The 21,862-nt window shown below is 50.5% G+C and overlaps 1 protein-coding gene and 1 non-coding gene across 2 annotated transcripts; both read right to left on the bottom strand.

Annotated features, from left to right (window-relative positions):
* Nucleotides 1-316: 316 nt before the first annotated feature.
* Nucleotides 317-6,469, bottom strand: ZNF74 (zinc finger protein 74). Its single transcript, XM_049764606.1, has 5 exons — nt 6,228-6,469; nt 5,821-5,906; nt 4,617-4,743; nt 4,235-4,330; nt 317-2,228 (listed from the first exon to the last, which is right to left on the bottom strand). The coding sequence occupies exons 1-5, from the start codon at nt 6,259-6,261 to the stop codon at nt 553-555; spliced, it is 2,019 nt and encodes a 672-aa protein (XP_049620563.1). The 5' UTR covers nt 6,262-6,469; the 3' UTR covers nt 317-552.
* Nucleotides 6,470-9,747: 3,278 nt separating this feature from the next.
* LOC125995200 (small nucleolar RNA U3) lies at nt 9,748-9,961 on the bottom strand. Its single transcript, XR_007490767.1, has one exon. It is a non-coding gene; the product is annotated as a small nucleolar RNA U3 (small nucleolar RNA).
* Nucleotides 9,962-21,862: the final 11,901 nt, after the last annotated feature.

The raw sequence follows: 21,862 nt of genomic DNA, 5'->3' as shown, positions 1-21,862 counted from the left end.
CCAGGAGTAACCCTTGAGCACCGCCGGGTGTGACTCAAAAACCAAAAAAAAAAAAAAAAAAGATATCTAGCCGCTGTGGTGCTGGCAGAACTTCTGACACCTGAAAAGACAGTGGGTGAGCCCAGGAGACCTGCTTGTTCCCAAATTCCCACCATCAAGACTATTTCCCCCCTCCCGGGAAGAGAAAAACATTCACTGGTAAGTACCACTGTTCTTAAGTCTTCGGTTTTATGGTTAACAACATGTTTCACATATGCAATTCCTGATCAAAATTGTGCCAACAGACCGTCCAAGTGCAAGGTGGGCAAATCTGCTTCTCTGTGCAGGAAACAGTCATTCCTACCGCCTTCTCAGTAGCTCCCAGGCCCACTAGGGAGACCGAGTGAGCAGGATTCCCCTCTAAGAGCGTGCATCCCCCTCTCCTGAAATGAATTCCTTCCCAAGGAGGGGACAGGCCCTGGCTGACATAGTTGTCCAAGCGCATGAGACCTGTGTCTGGGGTAGGCAGGGGCCCCTGTGTGGGGCAAAGGGCTAATGCACAAAAAAGTCCTGTTAATTCCCTGGTTTGGTTCCTGGGGGGAAATTCCTGCTGGCCTGCGGCTCCACTCCACAGAGGAGCTTTGCCACATCCAGCGTGTTTATGGGCTCCATGCCACTCTCCCCGGGGGTCCCCGTTCCCAGGAGGCTGCCAGGCATGTAGTAAGTGCTCAGTAAATGCTTGTCGAACTGGATGGTGAAGGGCTTCTCCTGGCCCTGAGTGGCCTGGTGTTGCTTTTGGAGGAGGCCGCTCCAGCCCAACTTCTCCGCATGGGGATCGCCCTTGAGTGCCTGGGTCCTCCCAGCATGCACTTTCTGATGCTTGAGCAGACAGTGGTTCTGGCTGAAGGCCTTGCCACACTCGGCGCATTTATAGGGCTTCTCGCCCGTGTGTACACGCTGGTGCACGATGAGTGACGAGTGGCAACTGAAGGCTTTCCAGCACTTGCTGCAGTCGAAGGGCTTCTCCCCCGTGTGTACACGCTGGTGCACGATGAGGTAGGAGTGGGAGCCGAAGGCCTTGCCACACTCATTGCACTTGAAGGGCTTCTCGCCACTGTGGATGCGCTGGTGCACCAGCAGGTAAGAGTGGCAGCTGAAGGCCTTGCCACAGGCCTCACATGTGAAGGGCTTCTCGCCTGTATGCACACGCAGGTGCAGGGTGAGGCGGGCCCGGCTGCTGAAGGCTTTGGGGCACTCGGTGCATTGGAAAGGTTTGTCCCCGCTGTGGATCTTCTCGTGGACACTCAGGGACGAGTGGCAGGTGAAGGCCTTGCCGCAGGCCCCGCAGGCATAGGGCTTCTCGCCCGTGTGGATGCGAAGGTGGCGGGTAAGGTGTGTCCTCTGGTTGAAAGCCTTGCCACACTCCCCGCAGCGGTAGGGCTTCTCCCCTGTGTGCACCCGCCGGTGCATGCTGAGCAGCGAGCTGCAGCTGAAGGCCTTCTCGCAGGTCGTGCATTTGTAGGGCCGCTCGCCCGTGTGGGTGCGCTGGTGCACGTTCAGGGACGAGTGGCAGCTGAAGGCCTTGCCGCACTGGCTGCAGAAGAAGGGCTTCTCGCCCGTGTGGATGCGCTGGTGCTCCAGGAGGTTGGTGCTCCAAGTGAAGGCTTTGCCGCACTCCTGACACTTGTATGCCTTCTCCCTGCTGTGCCAGCGCTGGTGCAATGCCAGCGCTGAACTCTGTCTGAAGGCCTTCCCGCACTCGCTGCAGGCAAACTGCTCCTCTCTGGGCCTGGCATCGGGTAGGTGTTGGAACCCAGCCAGGGATTTGCCAAGTTCCCTGGATTTGCACAGGCTGTTCCCTGCGCACGTCCGTAGGGGTTCTGTGGCCTGCTTGGTGGCTTGGAAAGTCCCCAGGTGCCGTCCGGCATGAGGCTCTCCTGGCACAGGGAGATTCTTTGGGGCCAAGACAGTGGCCCTGGGAGGAGATGCTGCCCTTGTTACCTCTGGTTTCTGCCACTTGTCCTCTGGGCGGACATACCCACAGCTTTCCAGCGGCTGCTTCCCCAGCATAGCTTCCTTTTTGGTGAGAGGTTCTACTGGGCCTTCCCATGACCATTGCGCCCGGGGACGAGAGCTATGAGAAAACGGTCTCATATGCTGCTGAGCCACAGGTTCCGGAGATGGCTCATCCTTGCAAGCACCCTGTTTTGGAGTGGCCATTTCCTCCATCCTGGGCCTTGGCACCCGCTCTGCAAGAGATGGAGAAGGAGGCTCTCTGTCAGCCAGCACAGCACAGAGCTGACACTAAGAGTCGAGCTGTGTGAGGAAGACCTGAAAGGCACAGATGGCAGAAACCAGCCAGGCTTCCAAGGAGCACGCCTGGGCGGCTGTGAGGGAATCTGTGAGGAGAGAAGGGGATGGAGCCACTGCAAGTCACAAAAACCCAAAGGACCACTGGGACTAAGAAGGGGCAGCATAGAGAAGACTAGAGTGAAGTCTGTTCATTTTGTGAGAGGGAGACGAAGGGACTAGGGCAAATGCTCTGCAAATGAGATCCCCAGGTTCCATCCTTGACACCTCAAATCCCTGCAGAACCGCACTAGGAGCAGCCCCCAAGCATCTGGTGTGTTCTGTCCCCCAAAACAGACCCAAGTGGAGTTATGTTAGTTAAGTCTACATCACCAAATTGAGACTGATAAAGTTTCAGACTCTTCCAGAAATGGAACCTTTCAGGGCGCCACACTCAGACATGCTTTGGAGTGATCCATGGCAGTGTTCAGAGAACCATATATGGTACCAGGGATCAAACTGGGGTTGCCGCATGCAAAGAAAGAATCTTAACCCCTGTACTATTTTCCTGGTCTCAACTCATTTCAAAAGCATTATCCTATTTAGGTGACCTTGTCTAAAACAACCTAATCTTTGCTAGAAACAGACAAAACCTGCCCCTTCTGTCTACCATTTTTGTTGTTGTTCATTTTTGGGTTATACCTGGAGGTATCCAGAGCTTATTCCTAACCTGTGCTCAGGAATCATTCCTGATAGAGCCCAAGAAATCATATGGGATGCCAAGGATTGCACTTGGGTTGGCCACATGCAAGGCAAGTGCCCTCTCCATTGCGGTATCTCTCCAGCCCATCTTTCATTTTGTGCAAATTTTCAGTGTTCCTCACAGACAGATGAGGTGTTTCCATGCTTGTGAACTTTAGTTTTTTGGTTTTTGGGTCATACCCGGCAGCACTCAGGGATTACTCCTGGCTCTGCACTCAAAAATGTTCCTGGGGGGCCCGAAGAAATAGCACAGCGGCGTTTGCCTTGCAAGCAGCCAATCCAAAACCTAAGGTGGTTGGTTCGAATCCCGGTGTCCCATATGGTCCCCCGTGCCTGCCAGGAGCTATTTCTGAGCAGCCAGCCAGGAGTAACCCCTGAGCACCGCCGGGTGTGGCCCAAAAACAAACAAAAAAAAAGTTCCTGGCAGGCTCAGGGGACCATATGGGATGCTGGGGAATCAAATCTTGATCTGCCCTGGGCTGGTTGCATATAAGGCAAATGCCTTACTACTGTGCTATCTCTCCAGCTCCTAGTGAACTGTTAAACAAAGCCAGTGAAATCTTTCAACACTCAGCTGAAGTCTCTCTCTCTCTCTCTCTCTCTCTCTCTCTCTCTCTCTCTCTCTCTCTCTCTCTCCTCCCTCCCTCTCTTCTCTCTCTCCCTCTCCCCCCTCCAATAAAAAGGCTCACGACAGGTAAGGCATTTTGCCTTGCATGCAGAAGGATGGTGCCCATGCCCCATGGCATTTTGAATCCTGGCATCCCATATGGTCCCCCGAGCCTGCCAGGAGTGATTTCTGAGCGTAGAGGCAGGAGTGACCCTGAGTGCTGCCGAGTGTGACCCCCCCAAAAAAAGGCTCATGACAACAACTACATAAATTTCATGTTTCCTGGGGTGCCAGAAGGATCCTCCTTTCCGATGTTCCCCTAAATTCTGGAGGTGACATGTGTCCTCTCTATTCCCAGAGTCTACGGTCCTTGGGGAAGCTAAGCACCCTCCTTCTGGTCTCTGCCTGCAGTGATCATCACTGTCTTCCTAGCACCAACCTGGGTGCCCTACAGAGCTCCCATGTGTGCTGAAGGAAGAGAAGAAGGGAGGAAGGAAGAGAGAGCCAGCCCATAGGGCATGGGCACCGGACTTATTTGGGGGATAGTTGGGGGAGTGGGGTGGAGGGCCAAGGCGGGTGTCTCCATATCCTGCTCACCTGTACAAAGCCCTCCAGAAATTCTTACAGGCACCCACCATGGCTCTTCGCCACACTCCAGATGTGAGATGACAGCTGTCTTGCACACTGGAGGCCCTGCTCAAGAAGAGGAAGGGGTATGGATAATTGTGGTGTTTCACACCTCCCACCTGTACCCAGGGGAGGCGTTCTTGAATAAGAAGTCCTCATAGGGACACACAAGCTAGGACCCCATCTCCCTGGAAAAGCTCTGGAGCAAAGCAAGTGAGGCAACCTCACCCCCTAACAAGGACATCTGTGACACCAGGTTACAGTATCCGTGTGTCCATGGGGAGGAGACACATATCTCATGTCCCACCTGCCTTGGCCCCAGGCTGGTAGCCCAGCTCAGGGGCTGTCTTACCCAAGGCGAGAAGATTCTGGTAGTTTTCCAACATCACATCCCAGTACAGGGCCCTCTGCGGAGAGTCCAGCTGCCCCCACTCCTCCTGAGTGAAGTCCACGGCCACATCCTTGAAAGTCACCAGTTCCTGAAATGACACCCACATTCTTGCTCTGGAGCACAGCCAGGTGTAGCCAAAAACAAAACCAAACCCCAAAGAGTAAGTTTATAATTTCTGAACAAGATGCAGACAGGTTACAGAGCAAGGGTAAAATAGACATAAGCAGACAGTTCGCAGAAGACTGAAAATGGGGACCAGAGAGATAGCATGGAGGTAAGGTGTTTGCTTTTCATGCAGAAGGTTGATGGTTTGAATCCCAGCATCCCATATGGTCCCCTGAACCTGCCGGAAGCGATTTCTAAGCATAGAGCCAGGAGTAATCCCTGAGCGCTGCCAGGTGTGACCCCCCAAAAAAATAAAAAACAACAAAAAAACAGAAGACTGAAAATGACCAAAAGGAACTGGAGAAGTGGTCGGTGTGAGAAGGACCCTGCATGGGAAGTAGAGAAGTCTCCAAATGGAAGTGTGGGCCTGCTCAGGGGACAGGGTGCTCTGACAGCTCTGGGCAGGTCCTATAGGCATCTGTTCTGTAAAACAACTGAGCTGTCTCCACTACCGAGAGCAAGAATTCTCAGTGTCTTCAAAGACCAGTTGGAGACGGCTCCCTGGCTGGTCACTGAAAAAAATGCCCCAGCCATAAATGGAATAGATGGCAGAATCTTGAAAACTCTGCAAACAGGTGGGTTGGACCAAACTGCATCCTTGGTTGGACACACAGTACCCCCGGATTCCATCCCAGAAAGCTTTTCCACATAAGGACCAATTGCTACTGACATCTTCTGCATCTACGTGTCCTGTGCGTAGACAGGGGTCCTTAAAACCACCCAACACAGCACTGGGTAAATGACCTGGGAAATGATCCTGGGAAAATGACCCAGCCAGTGGATAAAACAGGACATCGAAAAGCTCATGAGCCACCATCTGCTGGGTTCCCGGGAACCACCCACATTCCCTTCTTCACCAAAGCTGTCTGCACACCCATGGCTTCTGGGAGACGAGAGGTAAAGAGTTGGGACAGGGAGGGCTGTGTCCTCAGGTGACTGAGGCGTCTGAGCAGGAAAGCTGCCCAAAGACTATTGAGAGAGATGGAGGAGAGGCGCTCACCTTGGGGCCGGCTTCCTGCAGAACTTGACCCAGTTTATCCTCTGGGCTGTCCTGCAGGTCAAAGGCAGGGTCCTGGAAAGGCGGATCTGAGGAGGAGAAAGTAGTCAAGGGAGGAGGCAGGTACCCTGAGGCATCACCAATCCTAGGGCCCACCCCACCAGGATGCAGGAGAACAGGAGGGGATCCGGGAAGCCCTCCTGCTCTTCTGGTCCTCCAAATACCCGGCAGGGTCTGATCCAACCAGGGGTTATATCAGATACCCCCAGACCCTTTCCCAACTGGCAATCTGAGACCGTGGGAATCACCATGTACAGTGACAAGTGGGGGATAGGAGGGGCGCCCCTGAAAACCTGCCTGACTTGGTGTCCAAGCTACTTCAAATGAACCGGCTGCAAGAACAACTGTACCTGTCTCCTCGGGCTTCTGGGCAGGGGTCTCCATGAAGGCGCGGGAAGCTGAGCAACCTCCTGAGCACCCCTGCAGGCCCAAGGGGCGGGTCCTGCAGCCTCCTCTTAGGGACAGCACCTGTCGGGGCGACCGTGCACAGCACTCAGGATGCACGATCAGATATCAGATCCAAATCCCTATACCAGAGCCAAATGGGCTAGCCAGAGATCCACAGCCCTGCTTGCACTCTCGCCCCATCACCCCTCATCCTTCTCCAAGGGACCCCCCGCAGGGTCTGGACCGGCTTGGACTCAGCCGCCAGGAGTCAGCAGATGTGGAGCGGGGACACTGACAGACCGTCCTGCGAGCCAGACACTTGTACGTCACGGGTCTCCCCCACAAAAGGACCGAGAACGCCACAAAGAAGCAGCCGCTCCCCCCCACCCCGCGGGAAAGTGCGTCTGCGCAGAACCGCCGCGAACTACAACTCCCGAAGGCCTTTGCGCGCGCACAGGCCGCGGGCTCATTTCCCAGAAGGTATCTGGCGCTTTGCTCTGACGTTTTGTCCCGGAGGGGGCTTCTGGGAATTGTAGTTCGGCTATATGTTGAGGCCCTACTGCACACAGTCGTTTCTAATTCTAAGGGGAACTAGGGGGCGGTGGGCTGTCATTCAAAGGCCTCCTAGAACCACTGAAAGCACAGTTTCTGCAGCAGCTGCTTCTTCAAGAATTTCTTCAAGAATTCTTCAAGAATTTCAATTCTTGGGCGGTTCAGTAGATTTACTCTTTCTTGGCTCTATGCTCAGGGATCACCCCTGGTGGTGCACCAAGGCACCATATGGGATACCAAGACTTTCTTTTGGGGGGAGGAGAGGGGACAGGGAGACAGGAGACAGGGGCATACCCGGCAGTTTCAAGGCTTACTCCTGACTGCATCAGGGATCATTCCTGGCAGGTCTTGGGGGAATCATATGAAATGCCTGGGATGAAACCCGTGTTGGCTTCTGCAAGGAAAATGCCCTACCTGTTGTGCTATTGCTACACCCCTTAATAGTTTATTTTTTAAAAACATCAACAACAACACAGCAATAGATAATATGGTCATTATTGTCTCTTGTTTTTCACATTTCATTTATTTTTACTCTAATAACTTTTTTTCAGTTCTTGCTTGATTTTCCTACTTCTTAAAGGTTAAAAGTCACATTTTTATATGATAGCAGCTTTCCTTTGCTTTTTGGGCCACAACCAGTTCTGGGGGTTACTTCTGATGCAGTGCTAATGATAGCACCCAATGGCATCCACGTGCTCTGGGGGTCAAAGCCAGGTCTCCTGCCTGCACAACATGTACTCCAGCATTTGTGCATCTCCACAGCCTGCTTTCTCCTTTCTTAATGAGGAATTTACAGCTATAAATCTCTCTAATCAGAGCTTCTCCCTAAAGTCTTGGTATGTTGTGTTTTAATTTTCATCTCACTCAAAATATTCTCTAATTTCCCTTGTGATTTCTTCTCTAATTGGGTACTTAGAAGCAATGGAAATTTTCCAAATTTTCATGAATTTTTAGGTCTAAGTAGTTTGTCCTATGTACTCAGAAAACATACTTCGCATTATTTAAAGAATTTAAAATGTTGGGGCTAAAAATACATTAAAAAATAAACTAACGGGACTAGAGAAATAGTTTGCTTGCTATGGGGTGAATCCAGGTTCAATCCCTGGCATCACCAGAAGTGATTTTTGAGTGCAGAGCCAGGAGTAAACCCTATGCCTCTCTGGATGTGGCCCACTTTCCACCCAAAGTATTGGGCATTGTTTTATGGTCTAAGAGAATGGCCTATGTCCACCTGAGTAGGACATTCTACAGATTTCTTTGTTTTTTATATTTTTAGCTCATCCAATGTGCTAGGGGCTTATTCCTAGCTGTGGAGTCAGGGTGTCTCTTGGCAGTGCTCAAAGGCCCATATATGGTGCCAGGGATCAAACTGGGGTGAGCTATATGCAGTCTGGCACCTTAACCTTTGTATGATCTCTCCAGCCCCGCATTGAGCAGATGTCTGTTAGATAACTTGGTTTATAGCATCCTTCAAGTTTCTGAAATATTGAGTTATTATGCTCATTATTGAAAGTGAGATATTAGAGTCTCCAACTCCAGCTAAAGAACTATTTTTCCCTTTAATGTTCATTTTTTTGCTTCTAATGTGGGGTCCTATTGCTAGGTGCACATATATTTGTGTTGTTCAGTTCATGTATGTTCAGCATTATTATGCTTTTTGATGGATTGGCTCATTATATAATGTCTTTCTCTGTCTTCATTGTCATATTGTTGATTTGGGGGCCATGCCTGAGGTTCTAACGACTACTCTCATTGCAGTGCTCAGGAGCTCCTTCCTGTGGTGCTTGAGGGACCGAACAGTTTAGGCCCCTAAACTTTAGGGGATCAATTCTAAAATAAAAATCTGGGATCAAAGCATAAAGAGACAAGAGAAAAAGGCAAACCAGGGGCTGGAGAGATAGCATGGAGGTAGGGCATTTGCCTTGCATGCAGAAGGGCGGTGGTTCGAATCCCGGCATCCCATATGGTCACCCGAGCCTGTCGGGAGAAATTTCTGAGTGTACAGCTAGGAGTAACCCCTGAGCGCTGCTGGGTGTAACCCAAAAACTAAAGAAAAAAAAAAAAGGTGAACCAATGGCACAGACAACAAAACTAAGGTCATTGAGAAGAGGGTGGAGGAATGACAAAACCCTTGCAGGTGTTGTACCCTTTGAGCCATTTCCCTGCGCCATCCAGTAATAGTTTGTTGTTGTTTGTTTTGAGGCCACACCTGGCATTACATAGGCACTACTCCTGGCTCTGCTCTCAGGAGTCATTCCTGGCAGAGTTCAGGGGGGACAATATAGGATTCCAGTGGATTAAACCTGGGTCAGCCACATGCAAGGCAAACACCATCCCCACTGTGTTCTCTTCTCCAGCCCCAGCAGTTTTTGACTTAAAGCCTATTTTGCTTGACAGTATTGCAGTCACTCAACTCTTTTTCTTTCTTTTTGGTTTTTGGGTCACACCTGGCAGCACTCAGGGGTTACATCTGGCTCTGTGCTCAGAAATCACTCCTGGCAGGCTTGGGGAACCAGATGGGATGCCAGGATTCAAACCATCGTTGTCCTAAATCAGGTTCCTGCAAGGTGAACTCCCTACTGCTGTGCTATCTCTCTGGCCCAGCCACTCAACTCTTGTTTGCAAAGGATATAGTTTTTTCTATCTTTACTTGCAACCTAATTGTGCTTTTGAGTCTAAATCGAGTTTTCTTTTGTAAATAATAGTTAGATCATGTTTTAATTTATTCTGATGAGATTTTTTTGTTTTGTTTTTGGGTCACATCCAGTAGTGCTCAGGGGGTTACTCCTGGATACGCACTCAGAAATTGCCCCTGGCAGGCTTGAGGGACTATATGGGATGCCAGGATCTAACCAGAGTCCATCCTGGGTTGGCCCTACTGCTGGTCCCTGAGTTTTCTTTCTTTCTTTCTTTTTTTATTTTTTTTTATTTACCACTCAGACTGCATCCTCTCCCTCTGCCCTCTCCAGAGGAAAGGGAGAACGATCATCAATGGCAAAAGGCAGCCGCAGAAGGGACACCTAGAGCCAGCTTCACGCTCAGGAGAGGACGCTCTGACTCCTCCTCATGGCTTCAGGTGCTCTACACGATCAGAGAAACTTCTCTAGTAACATACTATAGAAATGATCCCTGAAAGTATAGTCTTTGAGTTTTCTTTTTTAAATTTAATTTGGGGAGGCTCCCAGATGGTTCTAAAGAGGCCTAAGGGTCACTCCCAGCAATCTTGGCTAACTGGGCTGCAGTTCAATGTTCAGACCCTGTGATCTTCACCACCCCCCAGCGTGCTCGGGTTCCAGAACTATACCTGGTAGTGCTCAGAGACCTCTAAGGCCTTACCCAGTGAAACTCAGGGGCCCATGGGATGCTGGTGCAAGACTTACACTTCAACTCTATTAGCTCTCTGGCTCCTAATCTCTATTTTCTAACTAGAGTATTCAATCTATTTATATTTAATGAAAACATGAAGGAGAAATTTATATGTGTATAAGTTGTCTGTGAGTTTCATCATTGTCCCTGAGTTCCTAGTTAAGTGCCTTCTTTTATGTTAAATAGATCTTTCTATATTTAAATAGTATATATTTCTATAATACATATTTTTTTTTTGTTTTTGGGCCACACCCAGCGGTGCTCAGGGGTTACTCCTGGCTGTCTGCTCAGAAATAGCTCCTGGCAGGCACAGGGGACCATATGGGACACCGGGATTCCAACCAACCACCTTTTTTAGTCCTGGATTGGCTGCTTGCAAGGCAAACGCCGCTGTGCTATCTCTCCGGGCCCAATACATATTTCTATAGATAATATTCCCTATTAATGTCCTATTGCTTCTGTTTCTTTTTTTGGGGGGGTCACATCTGGTGGTGTCCAGGTCTTATTAACTGGCTCTGTGCTCAGATATCACTCCTGGTGGGGCTCAGGGATCCAACCTGGATCATCCACATACAAAGCAAGCACCTTACCTATTGTACTATCTCACAGGCCCTTCACTTATTATATTAAATTTTCTTTTCTTTTTTTTTTTTGGTTTTTGGGCCACACCCAGCGGTGCTTAGGGGTTACTCCTGGCTGTCTGCTCAGAAATAGCTCCTGGCAGGCACGGGGGACCATATGGGACACCGGGATTCGAACCAACCACCTTTGGTCTTGGATCAGCTGATTGCAAGGCAAACGCCGCTGTGCCATCTCTCCGGGCCCTAAATTTTATTTTCTTAATGATTAGCCTTTGGCATTATAATTCACAACTTAACTTATATCATTATATCATTAACTTATATCATTATAATTCACAACTTAACTTATATCAGTCTAGCTCAGATCCCCAAAACTTAATTTCAATAGTTTATAAAAATTCTGGTTGGGGCTGTGGTTTAGAAATAAAGCATATGGACCCGGAGAGATAGCACAGCGGCGTTTGCCTTGCAAGCAGCCGATCCAGGACCAAAGGTGGTTGGTTCGAATCCCAGTGTCCCAGATGGTCCCCCGTGCCTGCCAGGAGCTATTTCTGAGCAGACAGCCAGGAGTAACCCCTGAGCACTGCTGGGTGTGACCCAAAAACCAAAAATTTAAAATAAAAATAAAGCATAGACTTCACATGTATGCAGCTCTGTATTTGATCCCCAGCATCACAAACACATATACACTAATCCAAGTTCTATATAGTTTCATTTTATCTTGCTTGGGCATTATTTTTATTTTTTGGCCACACCTGGTGACGCTCAGGGGTTACTCCTAGCTATGTGCTCAGAAATCTCTCCTGACTTGAGACGCAGGGGATTGAATTGAACCGAGGTTTGTCCTAAGTGCGTGCAAGACAGACGCCTTATCGGTTGTGCCACCGCTACGACCTCCCCCCCCCCCTTTTTTTTTACTTAGACATTATTATAAATCCAAAGTAATGTACATATTACCAGGAGTAACAAAGCAGCTGACTATAGAATCATGTACGCATTCACTGATTTTACGTTATAAAGTTATAGTTATCAAAATAATGTGGCATTAGGGTCAAAGCAGACACTCAGAAAAGTGAAGTAACTTGATATCCCAGGGATGGAGATGTGGATCAATTTCACATACTGAAATTCAATGCCCAATATGGTGGCAGGAAAAGGTAGGGTATGTTAAGTCAGTTAAGTTAGGACGATGGAGCCCCCACAATTGGAATTTGTGACCTAAAAGAGGCTACTAGACTAAAACTGGGTGCTGGGGGCAGAGTGATAGCACAGAGGGTAGGGCATTTGCCTTGCACATATCTGACTTGGGTTCAATCCGCAGCATCCCACATGGTCTCCCTAGCACTACTAGGAATGATACCTGAGCACAGAGCTAGGAGTAACCCTTGAGCACTAGCATGTGGCTCAAAAACAAAGAACTGAGTGCTGATAGGAAGTAAAGCAAGGGTACACCTTCCCTTCAGTAACAATGTTGTTAATCACAGTGCCTAAAAGGAGAGGGGAGAAGGGGAGAGAGGGGGGGGGAGAGGGGGAGAGAGAGAAGAGAGGAGAAAGGAGAGAAAGGAGAGAGAGGAGAGAGGAGACAATAGAGAGAGAAGAGAGAGGAGAGAGAGGAGAAGAGAGGAGAGAGAGGAGAAAAGAGAGGAGAGAGAGAAGAGAGGAGAGGAGAGAGAGGAGAGGAGAAAGAGGAGAGGAGAGAGAGGAGAGGAGAGAGAGGAGAGGAGAGAGAGGAGAGGAGAGGAGAGAGAGGAGAGGAGAGAAGAGAGAGGAGAGGAGAAGAGAGAGGAGAGGAGAGAGGAGAGAAGAGAGAGGAGAGGAGAGAGAGGAGAGGAGAAGAGAGGAAAGGAGAAGAGAGAGGAGAGAGGAGAGGAGAGAGAGGAGAGAGAGGAGAGAGGAAGAGAGAGGAGAGAGGGAGAGAGAGGAGAGAGACAGGAGAGGAGAAAGGAGAGAGACAGGAGAGGAGAAAGAGGAGAGAGACAGGAGAGGAGAGAGAAGAGAGAGGAGAGGAGAGGAGAGGAGAGAGGGAGAGAGAGGAGAGGAGAGGAGAAGAGAGGAGAGAGGGAGAGAGAGTAGAGGAGGGGAGAGGGGGAGAGGAGAGAGAGGAGAGGGAGAGGAGAGAGAGGAGAGGAGAGAGGAAGAGAGAGGAGGTGAGGGAGAGGGGGAGAGAGGAGAGGGAGAAGGGGAGAGAGAGGAGGAGAGAGGGGGGAGAGAGGGGGAGAGGGAGGAGAGAGGGGAGAGAGAGGGGGAGGAGAGAGAGGTGGAGAGAGAGAAGAGGGAGGGAGAGAGAGGAGAGAGAGGGGAGAGAGGAGAGAGAGGGGGAGAGAGGGGAGAGAGGGGGAGGAGAGAGAGGAGAGAGGAGGAGAGAGGGGAGAGAGGGGGAGAGAGAGGAGAGAGGGGAGAGAGAGGGGGGAGGAGAGGTGGAGAGAGAGGAGGGAGGGAGAGAGAGAGGAGAGAGGGGGGGAGAGGAGAGAGGGGGAGAGAGTGAAAGAAGTGAAAACATACTTTTTTTTTTAATTTTTTCTTGAGTGAAAACATACTTTTAATGAAAGCTTTAAAATATGATATGAATTTATTAAACTCCAGCCATAAGTTGCTTTTCAGAACCTGCCCGCCAGCCTCCCTGCTTCCCGCAGCTTTACGAGCCCGTGTGACCCACCTGCCCTCGAGATTTGAAGATGCTGCCACCCTGCTTCCCGCTCCTGTGTGTCCACCCGCCGTAAAATCTTGAAATTTGAAATCACCTTTATCTCACAACCCCGGGCGCAGCTCTCCTACGTCAGTGCTCATTCCTGTTTCTTTTAAGATTGTGCTTTGATAATAAGAATGAATCAACCTGTCTAAATTCTGTATAAAAAGAGACTGGCTTAAGATTTCGGGGTCCGTAAACCTCTACTCTGCCACGGGTACGTTTCGAACCTCTGACCGGTCAGATAATATATGGAACTTGCTTGCATCATTGCTGGGCTCGAGTCTTTTTCATTACACTGCACCGGGCAGCTGGAAATCGGGTTTTCTGAACCCTGCAAGAGGAGAGAGAGAGGGGGAGAGAGAGAGGAGAGAGAAAGGAGAGAGAGAGGGAGGGAGAGAGAGGGGGGGGAAAGGGAGGGGGAGAGAGGAGAGAGAGGGGAGAGAGAGGAGGGAGAGGGGGGAGAGAAAGGAGGGAGAGGGAGGGAGAGAGGGGAGAGAGAGAGATGGGGACATTGGTGGCAGGGAATGGCATCGGTGAAGGGTGCTAGAACAGAACATTGTATGACTAAAAATCAATTATGTAGCTGTGTATATCAATCTCATGGCGATTCTATTTTTAAAACTTGTTAACTAAAGAGAGAGGGGGACAGGAGAGATAACATAGTGGTAGGGCATTTGTCTTGCATGCATCCAACCCCGAAGGACCTCAGTTCAATTCCCAGCATCCTGAGCCTGCCAGGAGCAATTTCTTTCTTTTTTTTTTTTTTTTTTTTTTTTGGGGGGGGGTCACACCTGGCAGTGCTCAGGGATTACTCCTGGCTCCATGCTCAGAAATCACTCCCAGCAGGCTTGGGGAACCATATGGGATGCCGGAATTTGAACCAATGACCCTCTGCATGAAAGGCAAACGCCTTACCACCATGCTCTCTCTGGCCCCAGGATACCAGGATTTGAACCACTGTCTGTCCTGGGTTACTGCATGCAAGCCTACTGCTGTGCTATGTCTCCAGCCCCACGAGTGATTTCTGAGCTTAGAACCAGGAGTAACCTCTGAGCGCTGCCAGGTGTGAACCAGATCCGCCCCCCAAAAAAAAAAAAAAAAAAAAGAAAAAGAAGAGGTTCTTGAATGATCTCCTACTCCTTCCACAGTGAAGGGAATAAACAGCAGGTGGCAAATCCTGAGATGCTCAGCCTGGTGGTGTAGCCAGAACTCACTTGCGATGTTCACATGCAACGGTGCTCTGACCTACCCGTGTTTTGGGAACACCAGGTGGTGCTGGGGGTGCAGGACACATGATGCCAAGGATCAAACTCAAGGGCTCATAAGTTAGGCACATGCTTTGACACTGTTCCTGTACACAATCCAGCAAGCAAAACAAATATACTATGTACGTACCTCTGAGCAAAGGCAGGTGTTTTGGGGAAGAAGGGATGAGTGACAGGTTCAGGGGGAATTCCTGGGCGGGGAGTCACTCTGTTGTGATCTTTCTGGCATCCATCCATACACATTCACAATATTATTATTATTATTATTATTATTTTTGGGGGGGTCACACCCAGCAGTGCTCAGGGGTTACTCCTGGCTCTATGCTCAGAAATCACTCCTGGCAGATGTGGGGGACCATATGGGATGCCGGGATTTAAACCACCGTCCTTCTGCATGCAAGGCAAATGCCCTACCTTCATGCATGCTATCTCTCCAGCCCCACTTTCAATATTTATAAATTATATATACAATTATATATTATATAGTTATATATTACAAATTTATAAATTATTTTCAATAATTGTCAATATTTGCTGGACCAAAGAAAATGTCACTTAACTGCAAGGCTCATCCTGAGAAAGGAGTCACTGGGTGATGTGCTGTGACTGTCCTAGAGGAAGCTGTCACATACATCCACGGGGAAGCCTACTACACACGTGTCCCCGAGGGGCCCTCAGCATGTGGCTGCAGCATATCTCCTTGAATTTCTCACTTGGAGGTGGTGCCAGAGGAAAAGACCTGAGGTGGTGTTGGGGATAAATTCTTTGCTCACAGACAGATTCAACTCCCCAAAAAGTGACACTGATGCCCGGGCCTCCAATCCCAGTGGGAAAGGGCTCTGTGGGGTAAGTGGGCCCTATGGATCCCCTGTGCTTTGACCACATGCTCCTGACCCCTGCCTCTTGCCAGGAGCTCTGCCCTCTCCCTCCAGTCTCTGCCATGTGAGATGGGGTGCTCAGCTCATAGTGGAGCTGTGGAACACAGCTTCCCCATGTGGAATTGAGGACAGAGAGCCAGGAAGGGTGGAATGCGGTAGGGGACATGCGGGATCCTCCTAGTGAGACCTGTGGCTGTCTTTGGACACCCCTGACATAGGATCAGTAAAACATTATCTCAGCTGCAGAGCTGGTGCAGGTATCTAGGACTCAGACAGACTGTCCCTGCGAGCCTCTGATGTGACACAGGGACCATATGCTGCAGGTGGCTAGAGTCCAGCATGTGTGGCTGCAGAGGTGGCTGCAAAGTGCCAGGCAGTGAGACACAGCCCCTAAATTCTTTTTCTTTTCTTTTCTTTTTTCTTCTCTTCCTTCCTTCCTTCCTTCCTTTCTTTCATTTTCTTTCTTTCCTTTTCTTTCTTTCTTTCTTTCTTTTTCTTTCTTTCTTTCTTTTTCTTTCTTTCTTTCTTTCTTTTTTCTTTCTTTCTTTCTTTCTTTCCTTTCTTTCTTTCTTCCTTTCTTTCTTTCTCTATATCTTTCTTTCTTTTTCTTTCTTTCTTTCTTTCTTTCTTTCTTTCTCTCTCTCTCTCTCTCTCTCTCTCTCTTTCTTTCTTTCTTTCTTTCTTTCTTTCTTTCTTTCTTTCTTTCTTTCTTTCTTTTTCTTTCTTTCTTTCTTTCTTTCTTCCTTCCTTCCTTCCTTCCTTCCTTCCTTCCTTCCTCCCTCCCTCTCCCCCTCCCTCCCTCCCTCCCTTCCCTCCCTCCCTCCCTCCCTCCCTCCCTCCTTCTTCCTTCCCTCCTTCTTCCTTCCTCCCTTCCTTCCTTCCTTCCTTCCTTCCTTCCTTCCTTCCTTCCTTCCTTCCTTCCTTCCTTCCTTCCTTCCTTCCTTCCTTCCTTCCTTCCTTCCTTTCTTCCTTCCTTCCTTCCTTCCTTCCTTCCTTCCTTCCTTCCCTTCCTTCCTTCCTTCCTTCCTTCCTTCCTTCCTTCCTTCCTTCCTTCCTTTTTTTGGTTTTTGGATCACACCTGGCTGTGCTCAGACTTACTCCTGGCTCTGCGCTCGGAAATCGCAGGCTTGGGGGAGCATATGGAATGCCGGGATTCTGCGTGCAAGGCAAATGCTCTACCTTCATGCTATCTCTTCGGCCCTAAGTTTAGTTTTTTGTTTTGTTTTGTTTTGTTTTATTTTGGGGTCACACCTGGCTGTGCTCAGGGGTTACTCCTAGCTCCACGCTCAGAAATTGCTCCTGGTAGGCTCGGGGGACCATATGGGATGCCGGGATTTGAACCACCATCCTTCTGCATGCAAGGCCAACACCTTACCTCCATGCTATCTCTCCGGCCCCTCATTGAACAAATTCTTTGGCACCTATTATTTACGTCTTTATGCCCCACCCAGCATAAAAAGTAAAGCCTTGTCTTGAGGATGGGGACACAGAAAAGTGTTCTGAGTCAGGGAAGGCTTTCTGGCACATAAATCTTGAGATCAAGGGTGGCAGGATCACCTGAGCCCACATAGTACTGAGCCCAGACTTTGTAGTGAAGATGGAGGATAAAACAGAACATGTTCCAGGGCCAGAGCAGTGGCACAAGCGGTAAGGTATCTGCCTTGCCCACGCTAGCCTAAGATGGACCGCAGTTTGATCCCTGGCGTCCCATATGATTCCTCAAATCAGGAGCGATTTCTGTGCACATAGCCAGGAGTAACCTCTGAGCATCACTGGATGTGGCACAAAAAAAAAAAAAAAAAAAAAAGCAAACAAAAAAGAACAGAGCATGTGCCAAAATCTGAACCTGGAGAAATAGAGCAGGTGGGATATGACTGTGCCAAGGGGGCAGACAGGGGTGGCACGTGCCAATGGTAAGGCGTCACCAGGCAATTATGTCGGAGGTGCTTTAGCAGTTTGTAGGGAGTCAGAGAAGACTAGAAAAGAGAAGCAATTTCAGATCAGTCAACTGGAGGGTACCCTGAGAGTATGGGGCCTTTCCCCTGTCAGCAATAACAGATGGAAGAGAATCCACAAGGGTTGTGAGCAGAACCTGGACATAGAAAATCCAGCTGGCAGGGAAAGGGGAGTCCATGAATCCTGGGGGTGGGGGCGGATGGACTTGTGCCTCCAAGGCAGTTTTCCAACCCTGCCCCCCACAAGCCTTCTGTACTCCAGGTGGGCTGAGGGATTGTACACTTAGGGGTTCATAGAGCTGCCTACCTGTGGGTGCACCTAGAACAGGGCTAGGCAGGAACCTGGATCTGACTTCCTGAGAGCCAGACCAGGCCTTGGGGCACAGAGATGCTGTCAGACACCGCACCTGCCTGGAGCAGATTGGGGGGAGGCTGAACACTACACCCTGGACTGGTCAGAGCCAGCCAGGGCTGGTCATCCTTGGGTTGCTGACGCCAGGTGCAGGCGAGCAAGGCCATTACCAGGTAATGAGCTCATTATGGCTCAGGCCTGGCCTGGCAAGGTAAAGCACTGCCCCCCCCCACAGTGCCACCTGACCCAAGACAGTTCCCAGGGGCCACCTGAGCTGTTGCACCCCAGGAGGCCGTGCTGGAGGTGAGCGAGCGGCGGCTGGGCCCCTAAACACCCTGTCCTGCTCACCTGGGAAGTGTGCCCAGCCTCACGGGAAGACTAGTGCTCCAATGTGATGGTGTAAGACTGGGCCCAATTCCCTATCTGCTCTGTAGGGTGGGGGAGTCTCGGAGAAGCCCTCCCAGTGGAGACAGACCTGCCCCCTCCAGACCTACCCAGGGCAGTTCTGTGACTGGAATTTGGGGTGCCAGACATGCCCTTCCCCTGGCCTGACTTGCCCTCCAAAGGCTTTCCCACGCTACTTTCCCAGTGGGCAGCAGTTTATGGACACTCTGCAGACGCAAGAAGGCAGCTCGCAGAACCCCTGGGCTGCAGGGAGCTCCTGACCCGCTATTCCCCTCAGGCTCCTGCTTAGCTTGTCACTGCCTCAGAGCTTCAGGAAACACCTCCTACCCTGCAACATAAGCCTCTTTTTTTGAGAACCAGGAGGCCTGGAGGTGTGTGTGCAGACAGCCAGAAGAGACAGGGCGAGGGGTAGGGGGAGATTTCTATGACCTTTGTCCCTTGAAGGTGGGACTGTTGTCAGATTTCTTGGGAGACACGGTCAGTCACTCTTGCTGCTTCTGCTGCCTGGGTGAGATCACCAAAGCCAGCACCCAGCTGTACTCTACTCAGCCCTCCCATCATCCCAAGACCATCCAGGTTGGCTGAATTGCAGAATGGGCTGGGGACAGCCCCAGAGCTGGAGGCTGCCCACATACCTCTGTGCTCCAGCACACAAATGGGCTCTGTCCGCAGGTGGACAATGAACCACAAATCTGTCCCCAGCAGCTTGGCCCTTGCTCTTTGCCCTGTCTCTTCAGAAGGGATGACACCCCTCTGTGCCCCTGGCTCCTCAGGCTCTCACACCTTCACCACACTCCCCACAACTGACTTTGTTTGTTTGGTTGGTTTTGGTTTTTGGGCCACACCTGGTGATGCTCAGGGGTTACTCCTGGCTATGCGCTTAGAAATCGCTTCTGGCGGGCCAGAGAGATAGCACAGCAGGGTTTGCCTTGCAATCAGCTGACCCAGGACCTAAGGTGGTTGGTTCAAATCCCGGCATCCCTTATGGTCCCCCAAGCCTGCCAAGAGCTATTTCTGAGCAGATAGCCAGGAGTAACCCCTAAACACCGCCGGGTGTGGCCCAAAAACTGAAAAAAAAAAACCAACAAAAAACCAACAACCAAAAAAACCCCAAAAAACCCAAATCAAAACAAAAATGAAATCGCTTCTGGCTTAGGAGACCATATGCCAGGGGTGGCGAACTCGGGCTCTCGAGCCGCATGCGGCTCCCGGCCAAAATGAATGCAACTCTTTGCCAAGTTTGGATTTTGTTCTGCTGCTTCTGAGGAGGGACCTCTGAGGAGAGATCTTCAAGCGCTAGTCCCGTCTCCAGGCTGCGTCATCCCGTCTCCCATCCCTCAGAAACAACTGCATGGGCCAGCGAGTGGGGGGACCCATGTGTCACATGTTGGGTCACATGTTGTGAGTTCTGAGTGTGGAGGATGCAGCACACCCTCACCATCACTGCAGGATTTTGACCCTCACTCAAAATGGCAAAATGCAATATGTGTTTAATAGATTATCGTTAAAATTAGATGCTTTTGTGTGAGTGTCTGTTTTGGCAGGTCATTGCGTGGTGTGGCTCTCTGACTCTCACAGTTTAAAATTTTGGCTCTTTGTGTCGAACTTGTTCGCCACCCCTGCATATGCGATGCGGGGGGGGATCGAACTGTGGTCCATCCTAGGTCAGCCGCATTAAAGACAAACGCCCTACTACTGCACCACTGCTTCAGCCACACAATTGACTTTTCTTTTTTTTTGGGGGGGTCACACCTGGCAGTACTCAGGGGTTACTCCTGGCGCTCTAGGCTCAGAAATCGCTCCTGGCAGGCTCAGGGGACCATATGGGATTCGAACCGCCGTCCTCCTACATGCAAGGCAAACGCCCTACCTCCATGCTATCTCTCCGGCCCCCACAACTGACTTTTTTTTTTTTTGTGGTTTTTGGGTCACACCTGGCAGTGCTCAGGGGTTATTCCTGGCTCCACGCTCAGAAATTGCTCCTGGCAGGCACAGGGGACCATATGGGACGCCGGGATTCGAACCGATGACCTCCTGCATGAAAGGCAAACGTCTTACCTCCATGCTATCTCTCCGACCCCCATAACTGACTTTTCTTAATCTTCACTAATGTGACTTCCAGGGCCAAGGGGCTGCTACCTGTTGCCTCACCAACACCTTGGAAGTTCCCCTCAGGCCCCTTGGGGTGCGCTGGCCCCTTATGCACTCATTAGCCATCACTCTCCATGCCCAGGGCTCGGGTGTCTGTGGGCCCCACATATGAGACCCCTCAGCTGTTGGAATTTTTGGTAGTCAAGATATTTGCATCCCCCACCTCCCTACTGGCCTTGAAAATGAGACACATACTTGAGACCTTGCTCTGCCTTGCCTGGCTCAGTGCTCACTTCCAGCTGCTGGAATCAAAATGGGGTTTGATTCCCACCTGCCCATACCCCTCCCCAATGAACATGGGAGGCAGAGACCCTGACTTAACAGCCTGCTCCAGCAGGGGGAGAAGGAACTTACTTCCTTTGCCAACATTCTTTTAATTACTGGGAGCAGGTCAGGGAGGTGCTTAACAAGGCTCTGGGGAGCAGCAGAGCCAAATACTGAAGCTCTCCAAGCGGTAGGTGACTCAACAATAATGGAGGGTCTGAGAGGTTGACAGGGTCAAACTCTTACAGCTCTGCACCTTCCAGAGACAAGCAACAGGCAGTGAAGAAATGAAGGGATTTGGTCTGTCCAGTGAACTGGGTCAGGTTGCCAGGAAACAGGCCAACAGCCACACCCCTGAGGATCTCTCATAGAGATGAGCGCACACATGAGCTTGCATACATGTATGCACACAAACATGGCACATATACATCGCAATGTGGACACACACATGTACATCCAAGTTCACACACGCACAGACACAGCGGCAGAGGCCAGGCTCCTTGGCGCCCAAAGGATATAGGTCCCAGCGGCAGATCCCGAAAGTCCCATGGCACAGGTCTCAGCATCTCCCCATGCCAGGTTCTCTCTCCCCAGTTTGTGGGAGGCCCCAAGGCACCTAGAGTCCTAACTAGCCCCTGGGGATCAGGAAGAACAACATGCTTGGTGAAGGAACACTGGCCTCCTCAGGGGCCATGGTACAGTGCCAGTAAGAGGCACCAGTGAGACAAGTGGGTGGGACTCAGACTTTCGCGGAGGAGACAATGCAGACACAGGAATTCATCTTTATTTAATTTTAATTTTTTTATTTTTGGGTTTTGGTTTTGGGGCCACACTTGGCAGTGCTTAGAGGCTACTCCCTGGGCCTGCATTCAGAAATCGCTCCTGGCAGGCTCGGGGGACCATATGGGATGCTGGAGACCTAACCCGGGCCAGTCTAGTGGGCTGCATTGCAAAGCAAATCATCCTACTCACTGTGCTATCACTCTGTCCCTAGACACGGGAATTCAAAGTGAGGATCTGGGGAGACCAAAGGGGGGCAGGGGCTGGGTGCTGGGAGACCTGCTCCTCCCCTTCAGCCCTAGACTTTTTCTGTCCTTCTTTCCAGCATCTGCACATGTGGGGCCCGTTCTGTGGACCAGG

Source organism: Suncus etruscus, chromosome 17 (genome assembly GCF_024139225.1).
Source record: "Suncus etruscus isolate mSunEtr1 chromosome 17, mSunEtr1.pri.cur, whole genome shotgun sequence".
Lineage (NCBI taxonomy): Eukaryota > Metazoa > Chordata > Mammalia > Eulipotyphla > Soricidae > Suncus > Suncus etruscus.
Note: the sequence above shows the minus strand (reverse complement) of the source record. Positions and strands in the feature narration are given on the sequence as shown.